This window comes from Balaenoptera musculus, chromosome 2, assembly GCF_009873245.2.
Source record: "Balaenoptera musculus isolate JJ_BM4_2016_0621 chromosome 2, mBalMus1.pri.v3, whole genome shotgun sequence".
Classification (NCBI taxonomy): domain Eukaryota; kingdom Metazoa; phylum Chordata; class Mammalia; order Artiodactyla; family Balaenopteridae; genus Balaenoptera; species Balaenoptera musculus.
This window is the reverse complement of record NC_045786.1, coordinates 61,352,075-61,377,958: the sequence shown is the minus strand read 5'-3', so window position 1 is coordinate 61,377,958 and position 25,884 is coordinate 61,352,075. Positions and strand designations below refer to the sequence as shown.

The 25,884-nt window shown below is 37.6% G+C and overlaps 3 protein-coding genes across 4 annotated transcripts in view; 1 reads left to right on the top strand and 2 right to left on the bottom strand.

Moving 5' to 3' along the window:
* The window catches only part of REC114 (REC114 meiotic recombination protein), a 113,434-nt gene that overhangs the window by 18,923 nt on the left and 68,627 nt on the right, over window positions 1–25,884 (top strand). For both annotated transcript variants that reach the window (XM_036841701.1, XM_036841700.1), the window contains exon 2: window positions 9,602–9,691. In XM_036841701.1, coding sequence (XP_036697596.1) covers window positions 9,602–9,691 — 90 coding nt within the window. The remainder of the gene's footprint in view (window positions 1–9,601; window positions 9,692–25,884) is intronic.
* LOC118889684 (small ubiquitin-related modifier 1-like) lies at window positions 5,297–5,602 on the bottom strand. The gene has a single exon (XM_036841702.1). The coding sequence runs from the start codon at window positions 5,600–5,602 to the stop codon at window positions 5,297–5,299; it is 306 nt and encodes a 101-aa protein (XP_036697597.1).
* LOC118889685 (eukaryotic translation initiation factor 5-like) lies at window positions 15,047–16,847 on the bottom strand. Its single transcript, XM_036841703.1, is given in 3 exon segments — window positions 15,047–15,538; window positions 15,540–15,714; window positions 16,081–16,847. Coding segments are annotated over 3 exon segments (1,305 nt in total). The 5' UTR covers window positions 16,809–16,847; the 3' UTR covers window positions 15,047–15,136.

Sequence of the window (25,884 nt, the reverse complement as noted above, 5' to 3'; positions counted from 1 at the left end):
TTAAGTGTTCTTAATAATAATTATTATTAGGACTTCCTTGGTGGTCCAGTGGTAAAGAATCTGCCTTCCAATGCAGGGGACGCGGGTTCCATCCCTGGTCGGGGAACTAAGATCCCACATGCCACGAGGCAACTAAGCCCACGTGCCACAACTACTTAGCTCGCGCGCCTCAATGAGAGAGCCCACGTGCCGCAAACTACAGAGCCCACGTGTCCTGGAGCCTGCGCACCACAACTAGAGAGAGAAAACTCGCATGCCACAACTGGAGAGAAGCCAGCACACTGCAACTAGAGAGAAACCCCAACAGACCACACCGTAACAAGAAAGATCCTGCGTGCCTCAACAAAGATCCCGTGTGCTGCAACTAAGACCCGATGCAGCTGAAAAAAATAAGGAAAATAAATAAATAAATATTTAAAAAACTAAAATAATAACCATATTATTATTATTGTTATTATTTTTTGGCTCAAGCTGATGTTGATCTCCTCTGGCAGTTTTGTTCTTCTAGGAGCCACCTGTTCTGGGTTTTCTGTTTGTTCTTTATTGCTTTAGCCTATCGGGTATGTTGTCGTTTTCCTTTATCTAACTTAATGCCTCTTCTTACTTTTGGGGCTCAAGTCCAACATACCTTATAAGTGTTAAGTGTTGGGAGGTGCATGAGTCTCAGCCTTCTAGGTCTTCTGTAGAGGAGTAGAAAGGACTCAGCTAAGTAAGTTTCCCAGCTCCACTATGACACCTTAGAGGCTGGGAGACCAGTAGGAATTTCAGAATACACAGGCTGGTCTTCTTGGGGGTGGAGGGGATGACCAATTTCTACGGGTTAGTCTCTCTCCCAAGAACTGGGGCATTCCTGCCTTTGCCCTAGGGCTACTTGCTTAGGCTACAGCCTCCAGTCTCATCCAGGGGGAAAACTCAACTCTTTTCATCCGGATCCTGAGACCTCAACCCACCCTTCTGGCCCACTTGGATGCTGATTTTAATAACTGCTCAAGGAAAGGTAATTGGTATTTGGATTGGATTTAGGAAGGGAAGACTGCAGGGATGCAATCAAATTACATTTTTTCTTGAACCTCTTGGAAGTCTTAAATTAGACATTTTCAAACTGAGCATACCGTAAAGATCTTTTAGATGAAATATTGCAACAAATATATGAAAAATAGTAACTGTGGAATTCCCAGATACCTGGTATCCTTCCCACGCGATACCTAGTAACCTTCCCATGCCGTCAAGTCTTTGCTCAAGCCTCACCGCAGTGATGCCCATGCTGACCACCCTCTTTATATTTTAACATTCATGCCCTGTCTTTACACTCCCATTCCCCTTACCCTGCTTCGTTTTTTCCCTAGCTCCTAGCACTTTCTTACATACTAGATAATTTACTTATTTATTATGTTCAATGATGTGCCTAGAACATATGAAACCCAAAATCGATAATTTTTAACACTTTCTTCCCCTAAATGATGAAATTATTTTCATAAAAATTTCATAAATGAAATTTATTATGCAGACAGTGAAATTTATTGACATTCATTATTATAAGCGTGGCAGTAAGATAAATAAGAAAAAGGAAATGCACGCTATAGTATAAGGCAGGAAAAAAACCACAAATGTTTAGCCAGTTTTTTATATCTAGGTAAATGTCTGAACTTTGCTTCTTTGGTTAGAGGCTGATATTTTATGTAATTGATTTCTCTTTAACTTATAAGTGATTTTAAAAAATAATACTGAAAATCTCCAAACATACAATCTAGGCAGCTAATGATAAAATTGCTGATATGTTTTATTCTCTTTTTTGTTATTTAGTTTGGAAACATTTAACAGTTTTAAAAGAATATTTTAATATTAAAGGTATTATTCAAATTTAGTAACATATTTTGAGTGTGAACTAAAATTTGCATTTGCCAAACAAAAATGTTCCATCCCGTTGCTTGCACTTTCGTTGTTTTAAAATTTTAAGCACAAATATAAATGCCAAAAAGAAGGTCCCATAAAATGACAACATTGTAATAACTCACGTTCTGTTTCTTGGTCTTTACAGTCCCTGTGCTATCATTGTTTATTTTGAATCTATGGTTTAAATGCAGAAGAGTATCATACCACAGGGTTGAAGTGAAGTGCATCCTAAGAAAGGGTTTGAGACAAGAACTTTGCATTAGGCAAGCTTGAAGTATGTCAAAGCCTTGTGAGCTTCTCTTGAAACAGATGTATGTGGTTAAGTCTGCACGTATGTGGGCCAGCTTTATAACTGGGAGTTTTCCAAATGAATGTCTATGTAGAAAACAACGTTTATTAAAGAATAAATAATAAAAATCTGTTAATTTGAAACTTACGTGTGTATTATTTAAACTCAGCAGTAACTATAGCAATTGTTTAGAACTTAGATCAACAAAAGATTTTTTTCAGGGAGGGGTATTTCATCAGTGACATTGATTAGAATTACTAGCGCATGATAGTAATAAAAAGCAGCTGCTTTTTAGTCAGTTTGACTATTGTTTATAAATTCTCAACAAAGCACTCCCTTATTGCCTGTACCAGGGTTGACTGCTCCCACCATTCCACCCTTAGTGTGCCACTAATTATATTTATTGTTTACAGTTTTCTGTACCCTTGCCCTGCATCCCATCCCACATTAGCTCCATGAGGGCAGCTAATGTTTTGTTCAGTGATGTGTCCCATCTAAGAAAACGCTTGGCATCTGTTAGGTGCTCAATAAATATTTGTTGAATGAACAAATGAATCAATGAAGCTCATGGTCAGGGACATTCCCTTCTATGTTTTTTTTTTTTTTCTTTCCCGAACATTTATAAGAGAGATCAGTACATAGTGAGTACTTTGTTAATGTTAAATGACTTAAATGCTTGGTATATGGTCTCTTTTCATGAATTTCCACATGAATTGTAGAATCAGCTTGTTAATTTCTACAAAAGAATTTAGAATTTTTGATTATTACTGCTGTAACAAATTGCCACAAACTTAGTGGCTTACAAAAACCCAAACTTAGTTTGTTTACGCTTTGCACACAGTTCTGGAGGTCAGAAGTCTAAAATAGGTCTTATGAGGCTAAAATCAAGGTGTCAGCAGGGCTGCATTCCCTCTGGAGGCTTTAGGGGAGAATCTGTTTCTTGCCTTTTCCAGCTTCTAGAGGCTGCCTGAATTCCTTGCCTTGTACCACCCTTCCATCTTCAAAGCCAGCAGTCACATTTCCTTCTCTGACTCTGACTCTTCTGCCTCCTTCTTTCCCTTATAGGGACCCTTCGGATTCCATTGGGACCATCTAGATAATCCAGCATACTCTCCTAGTCTCAAGATCCTTAACTTAATCACATCTGCAAAGTCCCCTTTGCCATGTAAGATAAGATATTCATATGTTCCAGGGATAAGGACGGGAACCTTTGGGTGGGGATTATTATTCTGCCTACCTCAGCATCTTAACAGTATTAAATCTTCCTATCCATGAACAAAGTATAACTCTCCTTATATTTACTATGTATTAAATTTCTGTCAGTTTTCAGTGTGCAGATCTTTCACTTCTTTTGTCATATTTATCTCTGAATGTTTCATATTTTTCATGCTATTATAAGTTTTGATGTTTCTAAAATTCCAAATCCAGTTGTTCTTTACTAGTTTGTATAAATTTAGTTTTCATTTATTGATCTTGTATCTTGCAGTCTTTCTAAAATTCATTTATTCTAGGGAAATAAATTGGATTTTCTATATAAATGATTATGTTGTCTGTGAATTAAGACAGTTTTTCTTCTACCTTTCCAGTCTGGAGAGGAAAGGCTTTTTATTTCTTTTTCTTGCCTAATTACAGTGGTTAGAACCTCCAGTACAGTGTCGAATAGAAGTGGTGACATTCTTGTCTTGTTCCTTATCTTAGAAAGCTTTCAGTCTTTCACTATTAAATATGATATTAACTATAGTTTTTTCATAGATGCTCTTCATCAGCTTGAAGTTCCTTCAATTCCTGGTTTGCTGATTTTTTTTTTTTTGTACTCAGGAATGGATGTTGAATTTTGTCAAATGCCTTTTGTATATTCTTTCATCTAGTGAGGTGATCCTATGATTTTTCTCTTTTAGTTTGTTGACATGGTGAATTACATTCAGTTCAAAATACTTCCTGATTTATCTGTTAATTTCTTATTTACCCATGGGTTATTTAGAAGTACATGATTTAGTTTCAAAATGTTTGGGGACTTTTTCAGAGATATTTCTGTTATTGATTTCTAATTTAATTTGTGCTCAGAGAACATACTTTAAAATTTACTAACACTTGTTTTATGGCCCAGAATTTGGTCTCTCTCAGTAAGTGCTCTGTGTACACTTGAGAAGGATATATATTTTGCTGATATTGAGTGGAGTGTTGTATAAATGTCAATCAGGTCATGTTGGTTGATAGTGTTGTTCACGTCTACTATATGCTTGCTGATTTTCTATGTTTATCAATTATTGAGAGAGGGGTGTTGAAATCTGACTATAATTGTGGATTTGTCTATTTTTCCTTACAGCTCTATCAGTTATTGCTTCATGTATTTTTTATGGTTTTTACAAATATTTTGTTTATTTTAATGAAGCTGGTACTGACGATGTCCATTTAAAACCTATATCCCAGGCCAAAAAGTACAAATAAAGTCAAAAAGAGCAGTGTTCTGTTGTATACACTTCTGCATGAATAACTTTAACTGCTAAGGAAAATTAGAACTTTTCTGGGATCTTCTGACAAGGTTTGTCCTTCATCTTAAAATGCTTTCTCTTCAGTGAAACCATCTTTGGAGCTAGTCATTTATTCTCACCACCTTTGTCATCTTGACTCCAACCTGATATTCCTCTTCTTTTGGTCCAGACCCTCAGATTTTAAAAGTAGCTTCAAGTTAAGGAAAGGTCATTTTTCCACAGTTCAGTTCTCTGAAAAACTTCCATCTCCCGCTGAAAGTCATAGTCCAAGAGTGAAGCAGTCACGTGCTAAAACTTCAGGGCCAGCTGGAAAGTCATTATGAACACTTGCATTAGTCACTGTTATTTATCACAAGCGTGCAAATGCACAGTCCTGGAAAAGGCGGCCTCTCTGTGCACATATGTAATTTTTAAAAAGGAGACGACAATATGAAGGGGGCTGAGGTTTGATCACCAAAAATCAGCACAGTGAAAACAAACAATAATGAATAATCGACACTAGAATGCAAATTACCAGATGTTTTAAAGAGATGCCAGTTTTCAATTCTGTTTTGAACATCACATTACAAAAGAACTATTTTTAAAAATAAAGAATTAGGGAAAATAAAAAAAATAAAAATATCTAAACTGTTGAATGACCCCCTGTTTGTTCCTGATAAACTTCAATCACATCTTCTCCCTCTATTCCCAGTTCTTTTGGAGTATGATTATCAGCAATTCTCTGACCTTCAAAGAGAAACCTGGGTGAATTCATGGGAACTTCCTGTCTTTGACAGTGTGATTCTTTGAGTTTCTTGAGATGTGTTGTCATTTTCACTTTGAAGTAAATCTCACTGCTCTCCTGTCCTGTGACTTTGAGTTTAATATATTCTCCTTCCTTCTTATCCCCCAAGTCCTCAGTTGAAAGTTTTGCCGCCTGGTCAGACATGGTGACGGTGGCTTCCCCCGGGGTCTCCGCACAGCAGCGGCCTTGGGTAGGCAGAACCTTGCCTGCTTCATGTATTTTTCAGCTCTTATTGGGGGCGTGAATGTTTAGGATAATTATGTCTCTTGATTAACGCCTTGTCATTATGAAATGACCTTCTTTATACCTTTTGGTAGTCTTGCCTAAAATTAATAGCTATTCCAGCTTTCTTTTGACTAGTATTAGCATGGTATATATTTTTCTCACCCTTTTGTTTTCACCTGTTCATATTTTTATATTTATATATAGTTGTGCCTTGTCTTCTCATCCTGTTGTCAGATTGCCTTTCATTGGGATGTTTAAGCCATTTACATTTTTTAAAAATAAAATAATTTAAATAAAACAAATAAATTTTTAAATAAAATAAATTTATTTTAAAAAATCTCTTTAGAGGGCGAAAAAAAGAGCAGGAAGGGTGTAAAGAATAAATAAGGAAAGAGAAAAGGATTCTTAGTAATTTTTCATGTATTCTCACTGAAAAATAATGAAGAGAAAATGGGTAGCTGAGAAGCAAAATTAATCCTGATTAAGGCCATTTACATTTAATGTGATCATTGAAAGGGTTAGGTCTAAGTCTGTAATCTTGCTATTTGTCTTGTGTTTGTCCCACCTGTTCTTCCCTTTATATTCTATTCTTCTTTTGGATTCTTTGAGTGTTGTTTTTAATCCCTTACATCAATCTTCTTCTAAAGAAGATATGTAGACAGATAAATAAGTAAATATAAAGAAACAAAATTGGAAAAGGGAATAGGAACTATCTGGTCTGGGTAATGGGGCAGGGAGCTGGTGGCAGTTTTCACTAGGATGGTCAGGAAAGGTGACATTTAAGCATATGACATTTAAGCAAAGACCTGAAAAAGATCAAGGAGTGAGTCATGTAGACCTAGGAGAAGACAGTTTCAGATAGAGAAGCCCTGAGTTTTATAATCATGAATGTGCCTTGTAGGTTCAAGGAGCAGCAGAGGCCAGTGCGGCTGGAGCAGAGTGGCCAAAGGGGCGATGAGAGCAGAGAGGTAATGGATTGTGGAACACCTTGCATGAGTCTCTGAATGAGATGGAAAGCTGCTCTAGGGCTTTGAGCTGGAAATGACATGACGTGACTTAGGTTTTAAAAGGATCACTCTGGTTACTGTATTGAGAATAAAATGTGTTGGAAAAGGGGAGCAAGAACAGAAACTAGAAAGCCAGTTAGGAGGTTATTATAATAATCCCACTAGAGATGATGCCAACTCAGACCAGACCTGTGAGAAGTGGTTAGATCCTGCATATTTTGAAGGATTTGCTGATGGATATGTGTATGCAAAAAGTAGAGGATTCAAGAATGATTCCACAGTTTGGCCTAACGAAATGGAAAGATAGAATTATATTCTGAGATGGGAAAACTGTGGGAGTCAAAAGCCTACAACAGCCTGGTCCATGGTAGGTGCTTTGTGTTGTGAAAGGCAGTCTTGGGCATGCAGTCTTGCAACCCCCTCTCTTGGCTGTAAGAATGGGCCTTGGGCCTGGAACGCTTACTTAGCAAGAAATAGAGTCCTCACAGCCTGTGCTCCTGTGTTCTGCTTAAGCATCATATGGCACCTGGCCAGCCCCATTGTTGTATCTGTCCTCTGGGGGGAGAAGGAGGAGTCACTGTGCTGTAGCCATGAGGGGCGAGTGCAGGCCAGCTGCCCTGCATGGCTGCCTAGGTCCCCCCTGCGGGCCATGGGGGAACCAGGCCCCAGTACTGATACTGATCTTGCTCTGTTTCTTCTCTGTGTGAGTCAAGTGCTGTTCCCTCCACTGCTTGACTGTGTTGTTTTCCATGGTGACTCCAGTACCAAGATATAGTGAGCAGAAGTGTTTGGACTTCTACACCTGGTGACAGGCAACAGGTGCCACTTGCTCGACACTTTATAAATATTCAATGAATGAATGAATGGGAAGGTTTGGACTTCAAGTTAGGGGCTGCTAATTTTGAGATGACTATTAGACCTTTAAGTAGAGATGTTGAGTGGGCAATTAGATGTAAAAGTTTGGGGACTTCCCTGGTGGTCCACTGGCTAAGACTCTGCACTTCCAACTGCTCGAGGAGCTAAGATCCCACATGCCGTGCAGTGCGGCCAAAAAAAATAAGATGTAGAAGTTTGGAGGGCAGGGAAGAAAAAACAATAAAATTATTTGGAAAGAATTGGCATCTCCATAACGAGTGTTTCTACCCAACAAGAGACATATATAAGAATGTTCATAACAGCATTATTTGCAGTAGATTTAAACTGGAAAACAATATTCATCAACAAAAGAATGAAAAAATAAATTGTGGTATAATCATAGAATGGTATTCTACAGTAATGATAACGAATGAACTGAGGTATATGCAACAACATTGATGAAGCCAGACATAAAAGAATTCTGTATGATTCCATTCATATAAATAAAACTAAACTATGGTGTTAGAAGTCAGGATGGATATTGGAGGAGGGAGCAGATAGTGATTGGGAGATAGCACTAGGGTACCTTCTGGAAGGCTTCTGTTTTTTTATCTGAGTGGTGATTGTGTGTTTACTTTGTCATCACTCATTGAACTGTTCATTTGAGTGTTGGACACTTTTGGGGATATATGTTATATCTCTAAAAAAAAAAAAAAGTTAAACTGTTCTGTTAGAATATTGCCTCCCAAAGAATTTGCTTAACAGACTCCAGTTTCAATAGCTATGCTTCATTCCTAGCTATTCTTGAGGTTTTAAGTGGTCATGAAGCATACAAGATAATCTATTTAAACTATAATGGGAAGAGCGTTGTACAAATAACTGAATTCCTAATATTGGGAAAGAGGATGAATAACAACCACTGAAAGAAATAATGCAGGGTTTAGCATACCCACCTTGACATCTAAAATGTTATTCGATTTTTAAGTTTGGAATTTAAAGTGAATTAGAGAAAACTCAGTAGGAAATCTTGAGTTTAAATATAGCAGTGAAGCTTCAAACCCCACATATGGAACTATAATATAGAACATTATTTCTTAATAGAATGCAGTAACCTTATAACGGTATACTTGAGTTAGGTATGTATTAATTATTTTGAGCTTTGAGCATTAAGATGAATCTATAATTTCATCCTATTGTTTATACAAGGATGTTTACCTTTACCGTGTTTATCAATGATATTAAAGACACCTATACAGTGTAGTCACTTAAGACCCAAATCCCACTCTTAAATATCTATGAGTCATGACCTCCTTGACATTTTGCTTTAATTGCCTCAACTCCCCACCACAACTGTAGACCAAATCTAACAAGATAAAATATAATGGGGGTAAATGCAAGGTCTTATGTTTAGGTTCAGATGCAGAAAGTAAAAGTATGATTTACCAACAGAGGTGATGAAGTTTCAGGGGGTTTTATTGACGTAAGATCACTCTTCAATGGGACTACCCCCTCAAAAGATAAATGTAATTGTAGGCTTCATTACTGCAAGTAATGGAGATAATTGGATCACACCAAGAATATTATGGTCAGTTTGGGGCACCCTATTTTTAAGAGTGAAATTACAAATTAAGGCTCATCCAGAGGAAACACCAAGTTTTGAGGGGTTGTGAAAAATGGATTATGTGGCTAAAGAAACTGACTCTGTAGTCTGACAACAACCTGTAAAGCATTATCCCCATTTTACAGAAAGGAAACTGAGGCTCACAGATAATTCATGATTTATTAAAATGTAATTCAAAAGTGGTTGGCTCAGGCCCCATGTCTCTTGATTCTTCATTTACTGTTGTTGTTTCAAAATATTGGTTTTAGTTATATTTTATAAAAGCCTGGCTGTTAACCCTTATATGAGGAAAACTTGAAACTATAGGGGAATGATTACAGATTAAATGAGGGAAAGGGAACATTCAGAGTGGGAAGATCAGTGTGAGAAGATAGTTTGGTTATAAGTTTATTAGTATTACAGAAATGTCTTATACACATTTCTCTCTTTTTCAAGGTTTTTGACTCCAGTGAAGAATCTGGGCATCTTGTTCTCACCATAGTTATATCGGGTCATTTCTTCATTTCCCAAGGACAGACACTGTTGGTAGGTTTTATGCATATAGTTTAATGTGTAGGTATATTTATCTTTGTAGCTTTACATTAATTTTGTATCCTCAAGGTTCTCCAGTCTCATTGAAATTCATCAAATTAACAAATTCAACAAATTAAGCATTTATTGAATGTTCTATAACAGTGGGAAATAAAAAAACATAATGAATATTTCCTGCCCTAAAGGGGTTTAGGGTTTTGTTGGGAGTCAAAGTGGATCAAAGGATTGAGATTAATCGGTGTTATAAAGGATTCTTCATTGGGGAGATTGGGTTGAAGACAGGTTAGATTTATAGAGAGATGGGTGTGGGTTTTCCGGATAGAATAAAGAGCATATGCAGAGGGATAGATTTGAGAAAATAGCTAAAAGAAAACTTGAAGCATGCTATTATCAATTGATAGAGTCCTCTATAAAACTCTAATTTTATTTTATTTTATTTTTTATTAAAGTATAGTTGATTTACAAGGTTGTGTTAGTTTCTGGTGTACAGCAGAGTGATTCAGTTGCACATATTCTTTTTCATATTCTTTTCCATTGTAGGTTATTATAAGATATTTAATATAATTCCCTGTGCTGTACAGTAAATTCATATTGTTTATTTTATATACAGTAGTTTGTATCTGCGAATCCCAAACTCCTTATTTATCCCCTCACATTTCCTCTTTGGTTACCATGAGTTTGTTTTCTATGTCTGTGAGTCTGTTTCTGTTTTGTAAATAAGTTCATTTGTATCATATTTTAGATTCCACATATAAGTGATCATATGATATTTGTCCGATTTACTTCACTTAGTATGATAATATCTAGGTTCATCCATGTTGCTGCAAATGGCAAAATTTCATTCTTTTTTATGGCTGAGTAGTATTCTGTTGTGTGTGTGTGTGTGTGTGTGTGTGTGTGTATATATATACCACATCTTCTTTATCCATTCAGCTGTCGATGGATATTTAGGTTGTTTCTATGTCTTGGCTGTTGTGAATAGTGCTGCTATGAACATAGGGGTACATGCATCTTTTTGAATTAGAGTTTTGTCCAGGTGTATGCCCAGGAGTGGGATTGCTGGATCATATGGTAGTTCTATTTTTAGTTTTCTGAGGAACCTCCATACTGTTTTCCATAGTGGCTGCACCAACTTACATGCCCACCAACAGTGTAAGAGGGTTCCCTTTTGTCCACACCCTCTCCAGCATTTTTCATTTGTAGACTTTTTAATGATGGCCATTCTGACCGGTGTGAGGTACCTCACTGTAGTTTTGATTTGCATTTCTCTAATAATTAGTGATGTTGAGCATCTTTTCATGTGTCTACTGGTCATCTGTATGTCTTCTTTGGAGAAGTGTCTATTAAGGTCTTCTGCCCATTTTTCGACTGGGTTGTTTGTTTTTTTTGTTGTTGAGTTGTATTAGCTGTTTGTATATTTTGGAGATTAAGCCCTTGTCAGTTGTGTCATTTGCAAATATTTTCTCCCATTCCATAGGTTGTCTTTTTGGGTTTTTTAAATCATTTCCTTTGCTGTGCAAAAGCTTGCAAGTTTGATTAGGTCCCATTTGTTTATTTTTGTTTTTACTTCTATTGCCTTGGGAGACTGACCTAAGAAAATATTGCTACAATTTATGTCAGAGAATGTTTTGCCTATGCTCTCTTCTAGGAGTTTTATGGTGTCATGTCTTATGTTTAAGTCTTTAAACGGCCTTTGTTTTAAAGTATGTTTTGTCTGATATGAGTATTGCTACCCCTGCTTTCTTGTCATTTCCATTTGCATGGAATATCATTTTCCATCCCCTCACTTTCAATCTATGTGTTTCCTTCGCCCTAAAGTGGGTCTCTTGTAGGCAGCATATTGTAGGCTCTTGTTTTATTATCCAACCTGCCACTCTGTGTCTTTTGATTGGAACACTTAGTCCATTGACATTTAAGATAATTATTGATAGATATGCATTTATTAACATTTTAAACCTTGTTTTCCAAAAGCTCTAATTTTATAAAAATGCATACATTCTTTATTCTGAATATATGTAAACACACACATATTGTAGGAAACTTTTGGAATGAAGAAATATATAAAGGAGAAATAAGAATCTCCTTGCTTGAAAGTTCATTTTTTTAATTGAAGTATAGTTGATTTACAGTATTGTGTTAGTTTCAGGTGTATGGCAAAGTGATTCAGTTTTATATATGTATAAATAAATATATATATAATAAATATATATATACACACACACATATTTTCAGATTATTTTCCATTATAGGTTATTACAAGATATTGAGTATAATTCCCTGTGCTATACAGTAAATCCTTATTGCTTATCTGTTTTAAATATGGTAGTGTGTCTATGTTAATCTCATACTCCTAATTTATCCTCCCCTCCCCCTTCACCTTTGGTAACCATAAGTTTGTTTTCTATGTCCGTTAGTCTGTTTCTGTTTTGTGAATAAATTCATTTGTATTATTTTTTAGATTCTACATATAAGTGATATCATATAATATTTGTTTTTCTCTGTCTGACTTCACTTAGTATGATATTCTCTAGGTCTGTTCATGTTGCTGCAAATGGCAAAATTTCATTCTTTTTATGGCCGAGTAATATTCCATTGTACATACCACCTCTTCTTTATCCATTCATCTGTCGATGGACATTTAGATTGCTTCCATGTCTTGGTTATTGTGAATAGTGCTGCTGTGAATATTGGGGTGCATGTATCTTTTCAAATTAGAATTTTTGTCTTTTCTGGATATATGCCCAGGAGTGGGATTGCTGGATAATAATGGTAACTCTATTTTTAGTTTTTTAAGGAAGCTCCATACTGTTTTCCATAGTGGCTGCACCAGTTTATATTCTCACCAACAGTGTAGGAGGGTTCCCTTTTCTCCACATCCTCTATAGCATTTATATTTGTAGATTGAAAGTTTATGTTTGGATTGGTATTTAGAAACAAAATGAATAAAGAAACAAGACAATTATTAACTTCCAATCAGAGAAATTATACAAGAAAGGAAATGTAAGAGAAGGTTATTACATCATTTACATTGACATAATGAATTTGTACAAATATTTACTGAATATCTACGTAGGCATAATTTATTCACTTAACAATTACTGTATGCTTGGCATTGTACTAGATGCTAAGGATATAGCAGTGAACAGCAAAGACAAAAATCCCTGTCATCATGGAGTGTCATCATTCTAGTGGGGAGAAACAGTAATAAACAAATAGGTCAAATATATTTAAAAGACATGAATTTTTGGTGAATCCCTTACACATTCTGTTATAATATGGCAGCATCCCACAGTTGTGTATTGTGATGATTCATCTTTCCACTCTAGTGGAAGATAGCCTTATCTGAATGTGAGATGACCTGCAAAGTCATCTTTGCATTCCTTGTGACTTTTAAAATTGTAGCACTACTTGTACAGTTGTGCTTTATCTGCCACTGTTAGGGCTTTTATCAGCTGCCAAGAGGTAAGATTTGTTGTTCAACTTCGAATGTAGAATCCCAGATGGTGGACTGACGGATGCCTAGCACATAGTTAATTCTCCTTGTCAGTATCATGGGTCTTTGCTGAATGGTGACATTAATGCAGTTTGGCTTCCTCAGACATAGGGGCCCACCCTGTTCCTTGTCTCTGCTCCATTCTTTTGCACCAATGATAGATGTTGTTACAAACTTGGTATCATACATGGAATGATTGATTTTTTGCACTGCAGTAACAAAACCAAGTTTATCAAATTCCAAGACATCACTATTGAGAAATATTGTAGCCCTACAATTTGGTGCGTGTTGTGTATACATATATAACTTGAGTAATATTTTTTAAAATCTTCTTTAAACTCTTTTTATTTATTTTTTATTATACCAAATGTTTATATAATTTCAGTGTGAAAAAAACTTACATACATTTGTTAAGGTCTCATTGTAATCTGTGAGATGGATCACAAAGAAAGAGGTGAATGATAATAAGCCATGCTCCCCAAAAAATTCACTCCGTGCATTTTGATTCCCACAGTGTACTTTTTGTGTAAATTTGTATATTCAAGATGATTTCTCAGATGTAGTCATAAGCCCGTCTATCAAGGGAGTTTACATCAGCAGATTGGGCAAGCACATCACAAGGAAGTTATTTCCAAATCTAAAGCCCAGGATGGGCTGGGTCAGGCCCTAGGCACATGCTTTCCGTTGCCATCATCACAGACTTCCTGGGTATCTCACAATATTCAGTGTGAAAATAAAAAACACCCCAAGTCTTACACCAAAATATAGGCTCTTAGAAGTATGCTTGTAGCTTTTTTAAAAAATAAGACATTTTGGGGGGTGTGGGGGGGGATTTGAGACATAGTTAACACTTATTTTGGCAAGATAGCAATGAAAACCGGAAAAGCATAAGCTATGTGTCCAGATGCAAAAGTCATCAAAGAACCATAGTCTGTCAGGGGAAAAATCCACACTGAACAAAAGATACAGTATGTCTAAATATTTTGAAATTGTAATTTGAATCGAGAGTAAATGCTGAAAAATTATGCTCAGTGTTTGCTAGAGATTAAGTGTGCCTTTTCCTGCTTCCCCCAAATAAAATCGTAGAGCTTACTATTTAATCACTCCCCAAAGTTTCAGTTTTCTCTCAGTATAAAAGCAAGAGCTACCTACACATAATAAAATGTTATATGTTAATGTAATAATTCCCCTGGCTCATCCAACGTGCAAGTGCACATGACTTCAAAGACTACAATTTGGGGCAAGTATAGAAGAAATGAAAAAAAACACAATTCAAGTTTCAAAACCTGTTCTTAAAATTTTATTTATAGGACACTCAGGTCATTTTAACTTCTCAGTAAGGTAAAGGTGTTGCACTGTCATTTGATTATCAGTCCCCCTTGGCATGGGAAGAATGTACATTACCACATGCCAATCTGAGGGACTAGAAATAAGACTTAAAAGTACTACATTTCTAATGACTGAGTAAGGTATTTATAAGTAAGTTTATGTTCACATTCTGCTGAGACCTTTTTATAGTCTCAGCACCTGACAATATCTAACAGGCTCCAATAATCCTATCAGGTTAAATGATGATGCAACATTTTTTAAACGAGCCAATTATTTCAGCTTACTAAAGTCATTCAGAGCCAAAAATCTGAAGAGCGAGCAAAATCAAATCTTTATTTTTATAACTATATAAATGTGATCCAAATGTGTCCACCACTAATTTTTCAAAAAGAAACATGCTGTAAATAAGCACACATATCTGCTCACTGATATGTGTATGGACTCCCTAGATGTCTTCTTGGGTTTAAATACAGACCACTCACAGCAACACATTTTTAGTAGAAAGTGTAGCATGATGTTAACCCATTTTAGCTTTTGCACATACATGTTGCACTTCTGGCTGATGATGCAGAAAGATTCTCAGCATTAAACTGTTATGCTGGGCTGCACCCACCCCTTTAAATGGCATCAATATCAATGTCATCGTCCTTGTTGTCAGACTTTACAGCTTTAACTTTCAGTACACTGGCAGTTTTTGAATACACCACCTCAATATTCTCATCTTTATCATCTTCTTCACCAGCACAAGATTCTTCCTCTGCTTCCTTCAACCATTTTATAAAAGGTTCCACTTTGACACAAATCTCTTTGGCAAGTTCTTTTGAAACATATTTCTTAGAGGCCTTTTCTGACCTGCTAAGGATGGCTTCTTCCTCCAAAAGGTCTGCATAATACATCTCCTTCAAGCTATGTGGAATCTTGGAGATGAGCTGAGCTTGGTGCATTGCTACCACACACTCCAAACAATGAAGAAGGTACCGTTGAGCTTTTTTGTTGTGACAAAATTGTAAGAATTGGTGCCCTGTATTTCTTAATTTGTTCTCTAATGTTCTTATTAAAAAGAACTTCAGTCAAAATAAGAGGGCCCATGGCTTTTACATCCAGTCTTTCTGCTTCAGCTACAATTTCTTTGTCAGATGAGTCAATACTACCTTCTTCTTTCTTTTTCTTAACAAAATCAAACAGGAGGGCTTCCCTCGTGGCGCAGTGGTTAAGAATCTGCCTGCCAATGCAGGGGACACGGGTTTGAGCCGTGGTCCGGGAAGATCCCACATGCCGCGAAGCCACTAAGCCCATGCGCCACAACTACTGAGCCTGCGTTCTAGAGCCCGCGAGCCACAACTACTGTGCCTGCGCTCTAGAGCCCGCATGCCACAACTACTGAAGCCCACGCGCCTAGAGCCCGTGCGCCGCAACAAGAGAAGCCACTGCAATGAGAAGCCCGCACACCACAAGGAAGAGGAGCCCCCACTCACCACAACTAGAGAAAGCCCATGTGCAGCAACGAAGACCCAACGCAGCCAAAAATAGAATAAATAAAATAAATAAATTAAAAAAAAACAGGTTATTGACACGCTCTTCAACAGTCCTTTCCAAATCATCACTGAGGGTTAAAACTTTTGTGTGGTCACTGATTTCATCCATTCTTCACCTTTGAGCTTCCTCTGTTGTATCCTCCCCCCAGTCATCATCTTCCTCTTCTTCCACAGCATGTGGAGGAGGACTGATTTCATTGGGTGGTGGTGGTGGTGGTGGTGTCTCACTGCTGGACACGGAGCCATTTTCCTTGTCTTTGCCCTTTCTAGTTTTCTTTTCCTTTTCTTTCTTTCCTGAACCATTGTCACTATTCTCAGGTGGGATTTTGAGAATGAACATGCAGAGTTTATGATGTGTGTCAAGCATGCCTCGATAGCCACGGGCTTTACAAGAATTACCTGTTGTTTGCTTCTTTGGATTGACATGCACATCCATTTCGGGATTCTCACACTCAGGACAGAGAACAAATTTTTTAATGAATCCATCCAACATGCCTTGCAGCTTATTCGCCTCATGAGATCCACTGACAATGTAACGGTCATTCTTAACGTCAAACTGGGTCTGTGCTCCCAGTTCACAACCAAAATATTTGGTGGGATACGTTGGAGGCCAATTAAGCGCTTTGGCTATGTCAACCATGTTGACTATAATTGTCTTGATTCCATTTCCTTTGCCCTCAACCTTGGCAATCAGACGGGGCATCTTGTAGCGATAGAACTGGTCTGACACGCTGCGGTTGACATTGACAGACATTTTGGCTCATTAGTGGCTTTATCAATAAGATGATGAGATCTTTGATTGCAACTTTTTGATATCCCCTGTCTGGAGAAGAAGGGATAACATAAACGACTGCAGGAGTTCTCAGTCTCTGACATGAAAAATTTTTTGCCACTGAGGCTGTAAGCTTCTTGCTTGTATGCTGTGTTTCCCCAATACAGGTACCAGTGGCTGCGCAACAGCTCGTTTTCATCAAATAAAGACATAAACCCAACGTTGCTGTCCCGGGACTGGGATGAAGTGAGGTACGCGCGAACCTGTGTCCGAGGAGCGCGGCGGAGGCAGCACAGTGAGCAGCGGCCGGGCCAGGCACCGCCAAGCAGCAGGGGCGGGCTGTCCCAGCGACGTCTGGGGTCCACACCCTTCAGCGCCCGGGGCCTGGTGACCTCTGGAATGTTCTCGCTGTCTGGAATATGGTTGTTTTCTTACTCCAGTTTCCCTAGAAAGGAAAACCTGAAAGCAAGCTTGCGTGCTGATGCTTTATTAGGAAGAAGTATAACCCCAGGGCAGTAAGAGTGAGGGCAGAAGAAAAGTAAGTAAAGAAGGAAGCTGTACTAGGTTGAATAGGGTCCCCCAAAACTCATGTCCATCCAGAACCTCCAAATGTGACATCATTTGGAAATGGGATCTTAATTAGGTAAGATGAGGTCACACTGGACCACTTAGGGTGGTCCTTACATCCAATGGCTGGTATTTTTATAAGAAGAGAGATACAGAGATACACAGACACACATGGGAGGAGGCATGTGAAGAGGGAGGCAGAAATCAGAGTGATGTGTCTACAAGCCATGGAAAGTCAAGTATTGCCAGCAACCACCAGAAGCTTGAAGAGACAAAGAAGGACTCTTTCCTAGAAACAGCAGGGGGAGTCTGGCCTTACGGACACTTTGATTTCAGACTTCTGACCTCCAGAACTGTGAGAGCATAGAGTTCTGTTGCTTTAGGCCACCCTGTTTGTGGTCCATAATTATGGCAGCCCTTTCACACCCATAGGACTGATCTGATGATGGATCAGGGCCAACCACAGTCACCTGGGAGAGGAGTGCTCAAAATCACTTCTGGGCAGGGCACGTCTTGGTCCAGCACTGTATGCTCAGAGCAGTGGTCCTCGGTCCTGGGTGCACCAGCGTCACCTGGAGAGTCTGCAGAAAATGCATGAGTTCTGGTCTCACCCCCAAGGGATTCAAATTCAATAGGTCTGGGGCAGGTCCTGGTCCTCAGACAGGTCCCTCCATGCTTGCAAAATGGCTGCTACAGCTCCAAGTGGCAAGAGGTGTCCTGTACAGTTCTTGGGGTCTCAGAACACTCTGGGCCGTGTCCAGAGGCAGGAAGCAAGAAGTCCCTTCTCGGCACAGCTTTTTACGAGCAGGGGATCCATTCCCAGAAGCCCCACCAGAGCCTCTGCCTTCTGGCCAGAACTGTATCACGGGGCCCCTTCTTGACCACCACTGGCGGTGGACTTGAACAAAGCTCTCTTTACTATTTGGGCCAGAGAGGGACCCACACCACCCCTTAGGGCAGATGCCCCCACTTGGCTCTGCCAGCAAGGAGGGAGCAGAAGGGATGGGTACTGGATAGGCCACTGGCGGGTCAGCCCCTGGCCTCTGTGCTGAGGTGTGGGAGAGCGTGTGACTGTCTAAACTCTTTTTAAAAAGATACCTTTATTGAGGTATAATTTACACAAAATAAAATTCACTAATTTTAAGTGTTCAGTTTGATGGGCTTTGATAAATGTGTATAGTTGTATAACCGCCACACAGTCATGGTATAGAACATTTCAATTAACCCAGAAAGTTTCCTTGTGCTCTTTTGCAGTCCATCTTCTCTGTCCACCCTTGGAACCTAGCAAAACCACCAATCTGCTTTTTGCCACCATAGTTTTGCCTTTTCTAGAATTTCACATAAATAAAATCATACATTATGTAGCCCTTTTGTGTCCAGCTTCTTCCACTTAGCATAATACTTTTGAGATTCATCCATATTGTTCATTTCTTTTCATTACTGAATAATATTCTGTTGTGTGGATAAACCTAATTTGCTTATCCATTCAATTTTTGATCGACATTGGGTTGTTTCCATTTTTTGGCTGTTATGAATGATGCTGGTATAAACATTTGTATACAGCCTTTTTTTTTTTAAAGTCCTTCAATCATTTATTTATTTATTTATTTATTTATGGCTGTGTTGGGTCTTCATTTCTGTGCGACGGCTTTCTCTAGTTGTGGCAAGCGGGGGCCACTCCTCATCGCGGTGCGCGGGCCTTACACTGTCGCGGCCTCTCTTGTTGCGGAGGACAGGCTCCAGACGCGCAGACTCGGTAATTGTGGCTCACGGGCCCAGTTGCTCCGTGGCATGTGGGATCTTCCCAGACCAGGGCTCGAACCCGCGTCCCCTGCATTAGCAGGCAGACTCTCAACCACTACGCCACCAGGGAAGCCCTGTATACAGCCTTTTTGTATGAACATATAGTTTCATTTTTCTCTGGTAAATTCCCAAGAGAGGAACTGTTGCTGGGTCATATAGTACATCTATGTTTAACTTTATAAGAAACTGCAAAAATGTTTTCCAAAGTTGCATTCCTACAAGCAGTGTGTGAGGGTCCAGTTGTTCCATGTCCTCACCAACACTTGACATTGTCAATCTTTTTAAGTTTAACTATTCTTGTGCATATGTAGTGGTATCTCATGGTGGTTTTAATTTGAATTTTCTTAATGGCTAATGATATTGACCATCTTTTTGTGTGTTTATTTGCCATTTGTGTATCTTATTGAAGTGTCTGCTTATATCTTATAACCTTGTTTAATTGAGTTGTCTGTCTTTTTATATTTGAATTGTGAGTTCTTTTACTTTTTTTGCATTTTAAAAAAATTTTTATTTTATATTGGAGCAGAGTTGATTAACAGTGTTGTGTTAGTTTCAGGTGTACAGTAAAGTGATTCAGTTATACATATACATGTATCTATTCTTTTTCAAATTCTTTTCCCATTTAGTTTATTACAGAATATTGAGCAGCATTCCCTGTGCTATACAGTAGGTCCCTGTTGGTTATCTATTCTAAATATAGCAGTTTGTACATGCCAATCCCGAATTCCCAATCTATCTCTTCCCCCTCCACCCTTCCCCCCGGTAACCATAAGTTCGTTCCCTAAGTCTGTGAGTCTGTTTCTGCTTCGTAAACAAGTTCACCTGTATCATTTTTTTTTAGATTCCGCATATAAGTAGTATCACATGATATTTGTCTTTCTCTGACTTACTTCACTTAGTGTGATAATCTCCAGGTCCATCCATGTTGCTGCAAATGGCATTATTTCATTCTTTTTAATGGCTGAGTAATATTCCATTGTATATATGTATCACATCCTCTTCATCCATTCATCTGTCAGTGGACGTTTAGGTTGCTTCCATGTCTTGGCTATTGTAAACAATGCTGCAGTGAACATTGGGGTGCACGTATCCTTTCAAACCATGTTCTTCTCCAGATATATGTCCAGGAGTGGGATTGCTGGATCATATGGTAGCTCTACTTTTAGTTTCCCAGGGAACCACCTTACTGTTCTCCATAGTGGCTGTACCAGTTTACATTCCCACCAACAGTGAAGGAGGGTTCCCTTTTCTCCACACCCTCTCCAGCATTTATTGTTTGTAGATTTTTTGATGATGGCCATTCTAACCGGTATGAGGTGATAACTCATTGTTGTTTTGATTTGCATTTCTAAGAGTTCTTATTCTGATTACAGCTCTTTTATCAGAAATGGGTTCTGCAAATATTTCACTCAGTCTGTGGCTTATCTTTTCATTTCTTAGCAGTGTCTTTTGAAGAGCCAAAGCCTAAAATTTTAATGAATTCCAGTTTTTTCTCTTTGCATGCTATTTAGGAAATTTTCATCTACTCTAAGATTGTAATGGTATTTTTCTGTGTTTTCTTCTGGAAGTTTTATAATTTTAGCTCTTAGATTTAGCCCTGTGGTTCATTATGAATTTTTAGTAGTATTTAATAACGTTACTGTTTATTATTATTTGGTATAGAATCCCTTCTTCTCTTCTACTAAAGCAATGTGGTATTGAAAAAATTACTATGTTATGGACATAATCACAGATCTTAGAGAATCTACTTCTGGAACCATTGAATTAATTTTTCATATATTTTAATTTTTCATATATAGCGAGGGTTAAGGGTCTGGGTTAACTTTTTTGCACATACATAACAATTGTTCCAGCATCATTTATTGAAAAGGCTAACTTTTTGTCATTGAATTACCTTGGCACCTTTGTTAAAAATCAGTTTGCTGTGTATGTGTGTGTCTATTTCTAGACTCACTTTTCTGTTCTGTTGACCTAAATGTCTCTTCTTAATCCAATAACATACTGTCTTGATTACTTTAGCTTTGCTGTAATTTTTGAAATTGGTAGTGTAATTCCTCCGTGTTCTTTTTCTAAGTTGTTCTGTTATTTGCATTTTAGAGTCAGCTTTCCTGCAAAAAAAATAAAACAAAAACCTGCTGGGGTTTTGATTGGGATTCCTTTGAATCTATAAATCATCTTGGGGAGAATTGACATCTTAATAGAGTCTTCTGACCCATGAACATGTTATAACTCTCCATTTATTTATATCTTTTATTTATTCCATTTATTTATAAACTTTCTCTCAGCAGTGTTTTGTACTTTTCACAATAGGTCTTATACGTATTTAGCTAAATTTATCCACAAATACTTTATAGTTAAGTTATTGTAAATAGAATTTTAGAAATCCCAATACCTAATAATTTGTTGCTAAGGTATAGAAATACAAATGACTTTTTTTTCATGTTGACCTCATGTCCTGTGATCTTGCTGAATTCATTTATTAGTTCTACAGCTTTTTTTAGATGTTTTGTCATTTTTTTCTACACAGGTGATCTGTTGTCTGTGAATAGACAGTTTCACATTCCTCCTTTCATTCAGTCTGTATACTCTGTCCAGCTCCCTGCTCTTTTTTCCCCAGATTGCACCAGCTAGGACATCCTTTAGTGAGAATCGACATCCTTGCCTTGTTCCTGATCTTGGGGGAAAAGCATTCAGTCTTTTTACCAATAAGTATAGTGTTAGCTGTAGGGTTTTTGTCAATACCCTTTATGAGATTGAGGAAGTTACCTTCTATTCTAGTTTGCTGAGAGTTTTCAGTCATGAATAGGAGTTGAATTTTGTTGAATGCTGTTTCTGCATCTACTGAGATGGTTTTTCCTTTTTTTAGTACTGTTCATGTAATAAACTTTAAAAATATTTAGTTCTTATGAATCAATGTTATTATAGAAATATTTGATTTTTTTAAATTATGTGTATGTGTGTGATAAAAATAAGAATACATATTTAAAAAACATTTTGCCCCCTAAATCAGAGAACAGTTTTGTCAGTTTATGCAATGTATTCACAGTATTTTCTGGGTTCCACAAGAACCAACACATAGAAGAGGAAACATATTTAGATTATAGCACATTTCAATTGCAATTTTCTGTTGGTATTACATTTACACACCCTCTCCCTTCATACTAATCTGGGTTGTGATATATTTTTAGAATTTTTCCCATAAAAGGAAGGGACAGGATAGCCATGGAAAGTTTTAGCCACTTCTGTTTTAGTATGAGAATCTAATTATTGGCATGGATTAAAGTGTGCTGTATTTGTACTATCAAATTTTGTAGAAGCTGCACAACCAAAAAAAAACAAAAGTACAGTGTCATTTCTTTCGGAGAAACTGATTGCTAGGGCCCAGTAACAGCTCCCTCTGTGATGTTTTTGTTGAAATCCAAACAAACTTTGGGCTCTCTGCTTGGACCCGGGCAGCTGTTTAAACTTGATTTCCCTTAAACTTCATAATTCTCTGCCACCTCCTGTGAGGTCCATGGGAACTTAATGCTTCAGATTAAACTGTAGCTTGGTGTACAGTAGTACCATAGGTTTCCATTTTGCTTGTTAAATTAGCACCTGCATCCAAGTGAGGACATTAGTGTCAAAAGGCTCCATGCAAAACCACCACTAGGCCATTCTGTTATTTCTTTCAAAGGGTTGGTATAGCCAAAGGGCCCGGAGACCTTGACTCCATCTTCAGTCTACCTTGGCCCAAGTTCAGCTGGCTTCCCCTTTCCAGTCTTGGCATTTTGAACAGATTCTCTCTTACCTATGGTGGCCTTTTAAAATTTGTTTTTAATTGTGGTAAAACACACATAACATAAAACTTATCATCTTCATCATTTTTAAGTGCACAGCTCAGTGGTATTAAGTACATTTACATTGCTGTGCAGCCATCACCACTGTCCGTCTCCAGAATTCATTTCATCTTGAAAAACTGAAACGCTATACTCGTTAAACAACAACTCCTTATTCCCCCTCTCCCAGCTCAGCCCCTGGCAACAATCAATCTACTTTCTGTATCTATGACTGTGACTACTCTGTTTACCTCGTGTAAGTAGAATCATACAGTATTTGTCTTTTTGTGTCTGACTTATTTCACTGAGCACAGTGTTTTCAAGATTCATCCGGTTACAGCCTGTGTCAGAATTTCCTTCTCTTTTAAGGCTGAATAATATTCCGTTGCATGTATATACCACATTTTATTAGTTCTTCTGTCAGTGGACACTAGGGTTGTTTCTACCTTTTGCCTATTGTGAATAATGCTGCTATGAACATGGGTATATAAACATCTCTTTGAGACCCTGCTTTCAGTTCTTTTGGGTGTATACCCAGAAGGGTTGTTGGAATATAAGGTAATTCTATTTTTAATTTTTTGAGGAACTACCATACTTTTTTTCCACAGTGGCTGCCCCATTTTACACTCCCATCAACAGTGCACAAAGATTCCAATATCTCCACATCCTCACTAATGGTGGTTATTTTCTTGTTTTTTTAAATTGAGGTATAATTGACATATAACATTATTAGTTTCAGGTATACAATGGTTCGATATTTGTATACATTGCAAAATGATCACCACAATAAACTAGTTAACATCCATCACATTACGTAGTTACAAGATTTTTTTCTTGTGATGAGAACTTTTAAGATCTATTCTCTTAGCATCTTTCAAATATGCAATATAGTGTAGATCTTCCTTAATATGGGATTATGTCTTGATAAACCCATCATAAATTGAAAATACTAAGTCAGAATTCATTTAATACACCTAACCTACTGAACATTATAGCTTAGCCTAGCCTACCTGAAATGTGCTCAGAACATTTACATTAGCCTACAGCTGGGCAAAATCATCTAACACAAAGTGTATTTTATAAAGTGTTGAATATCTCACGTAATTTATTGAATAGTGCACTGAAAATGAAAAACAGAATAGTTTTGGGTGTATTGGTTGTTAATCCTCATGATCCACTCGGTAGCTGGGGGAGCTGCAGCTCACTGCCACTGCCAGGCATCACGAGAGAGTACTGTACAGCATATTGATAGCCCAGGGGAAAAGATCAAAATTCAAAGTACTGAATTTTCTTGCTTTTGTACCATCATAAAGTTGAAAAATTGTTAAGTTGAACCATCATGAGTTGGCAACTGTATGTATTATTAACTATGGTCACCATGGTGTACATTACATCCCCATGACTTATTTATTTTATAACTGGAAGTTTGTGTCTTTTGACCGCTTTCACCATTTCTCCCACTCCCCACCCCTACCCTGGCAACTGCTAATCTGGTCTCTATATCTATAAGCTTGTCCTTTTGTTTTTGTTTTTAGATTCCACATGTAAGTAAGATCATACAGTATTTGTCTTTCTCTGTCTAACTTATTTCACTTAGCATGATGCCCTCAAGGTCTGTCCACATTTACAAATGACAAGACTTTTCTTTTTATGGGCTGAATAATAGTCCATTGCCTATGTATACCACATCTTCTTTATCTGTTCATGCATTGATGGACACATAGGTTGTTTCCATACCTTGGCTATTGTAAATAATGCTGCAGTGAACATGGGGTGCAAATGTCTTTTCAAGATAGTGTTTTAACTTTTTTCAAATAAGTACCCCGTAGAATTGCTGGAGCATATGGTAGTTCTATTTTGAATTCTTTGAGGAACCTCCATGGTGTTTTCCATAGTGGCCGCATCAATTTACATTTCCACCAACAGTGTACAAAGGTTCCCTTTTCTCCACATCGTTGCCAACACATGTTATTTCTTATCTTTTTGATAACAGACATTCTAACAGGTGTGAGTTGATATCTCATTGTGGTTTTGATTTGCATTTCTCTAATGATTAGTGATGTTGAGCATCTTTTCATGTACTGTTGGCCATCTGTATGTCCTCTTGGGAAAAATTTATTTTCAGATCTCTGCTCATTTCTTAACTGGATTGTTTGGGGTTTTTTGCTGTTGAATTGCAGGAGTTCTTTATATATTTGGATATTAACCATTATCAGATATATGATTTGCAAATATTTTCTCCCATTCAGTAGGTTGCCTTTTCATTTTGTTGATGGTTTCCTTTGCTGTGAAGAAGCTTTTTAGTTTGTTGATATAGCCCCACTTGTTTATTTTTACTTTTGTTGCTTTTGCTTTTGGTGTCAGATTCAAAAAATCATCACCAAGATCTATGTCAAGGAGCTTACTATCTATGTGTTCTTCTTGGAGTTTTATGGTATCAGGTCTTATATTCAAGTCTTTAATCCACTGTAAGTTGATTTTTGTTTATGGTGTAAGATAGTGGTCCAGTTTCATTCTTTTGCATGTGGCTGTCCAGTTTTCCCAACACCATTTATTGAAGAGACTGTCCTTTTCGCATTGTGTATTCTTGGCTCTTTTGTGGTAAATTAACTGACCATGTATGCCTGGGTTTATTTCTGAGCTTTCTGTTCTGTTCCATTGATCTATGTATCTTTTTTTAATGCCAATACCATGCTGTTTAATTACTATAGCTCTGTAATATAGTTTGAAATCAGGGTGCATGGTATCTCTAGCTTTGACCTTCTTTCTCAAGCTTGCTTTGGCTATTCACGGTATTTTGTGGTTCCATTTAAATTTGGGGATTGTTTGTTCTACTTCAGTGAAAAATGCCATTGGAATTTTGATAGGGA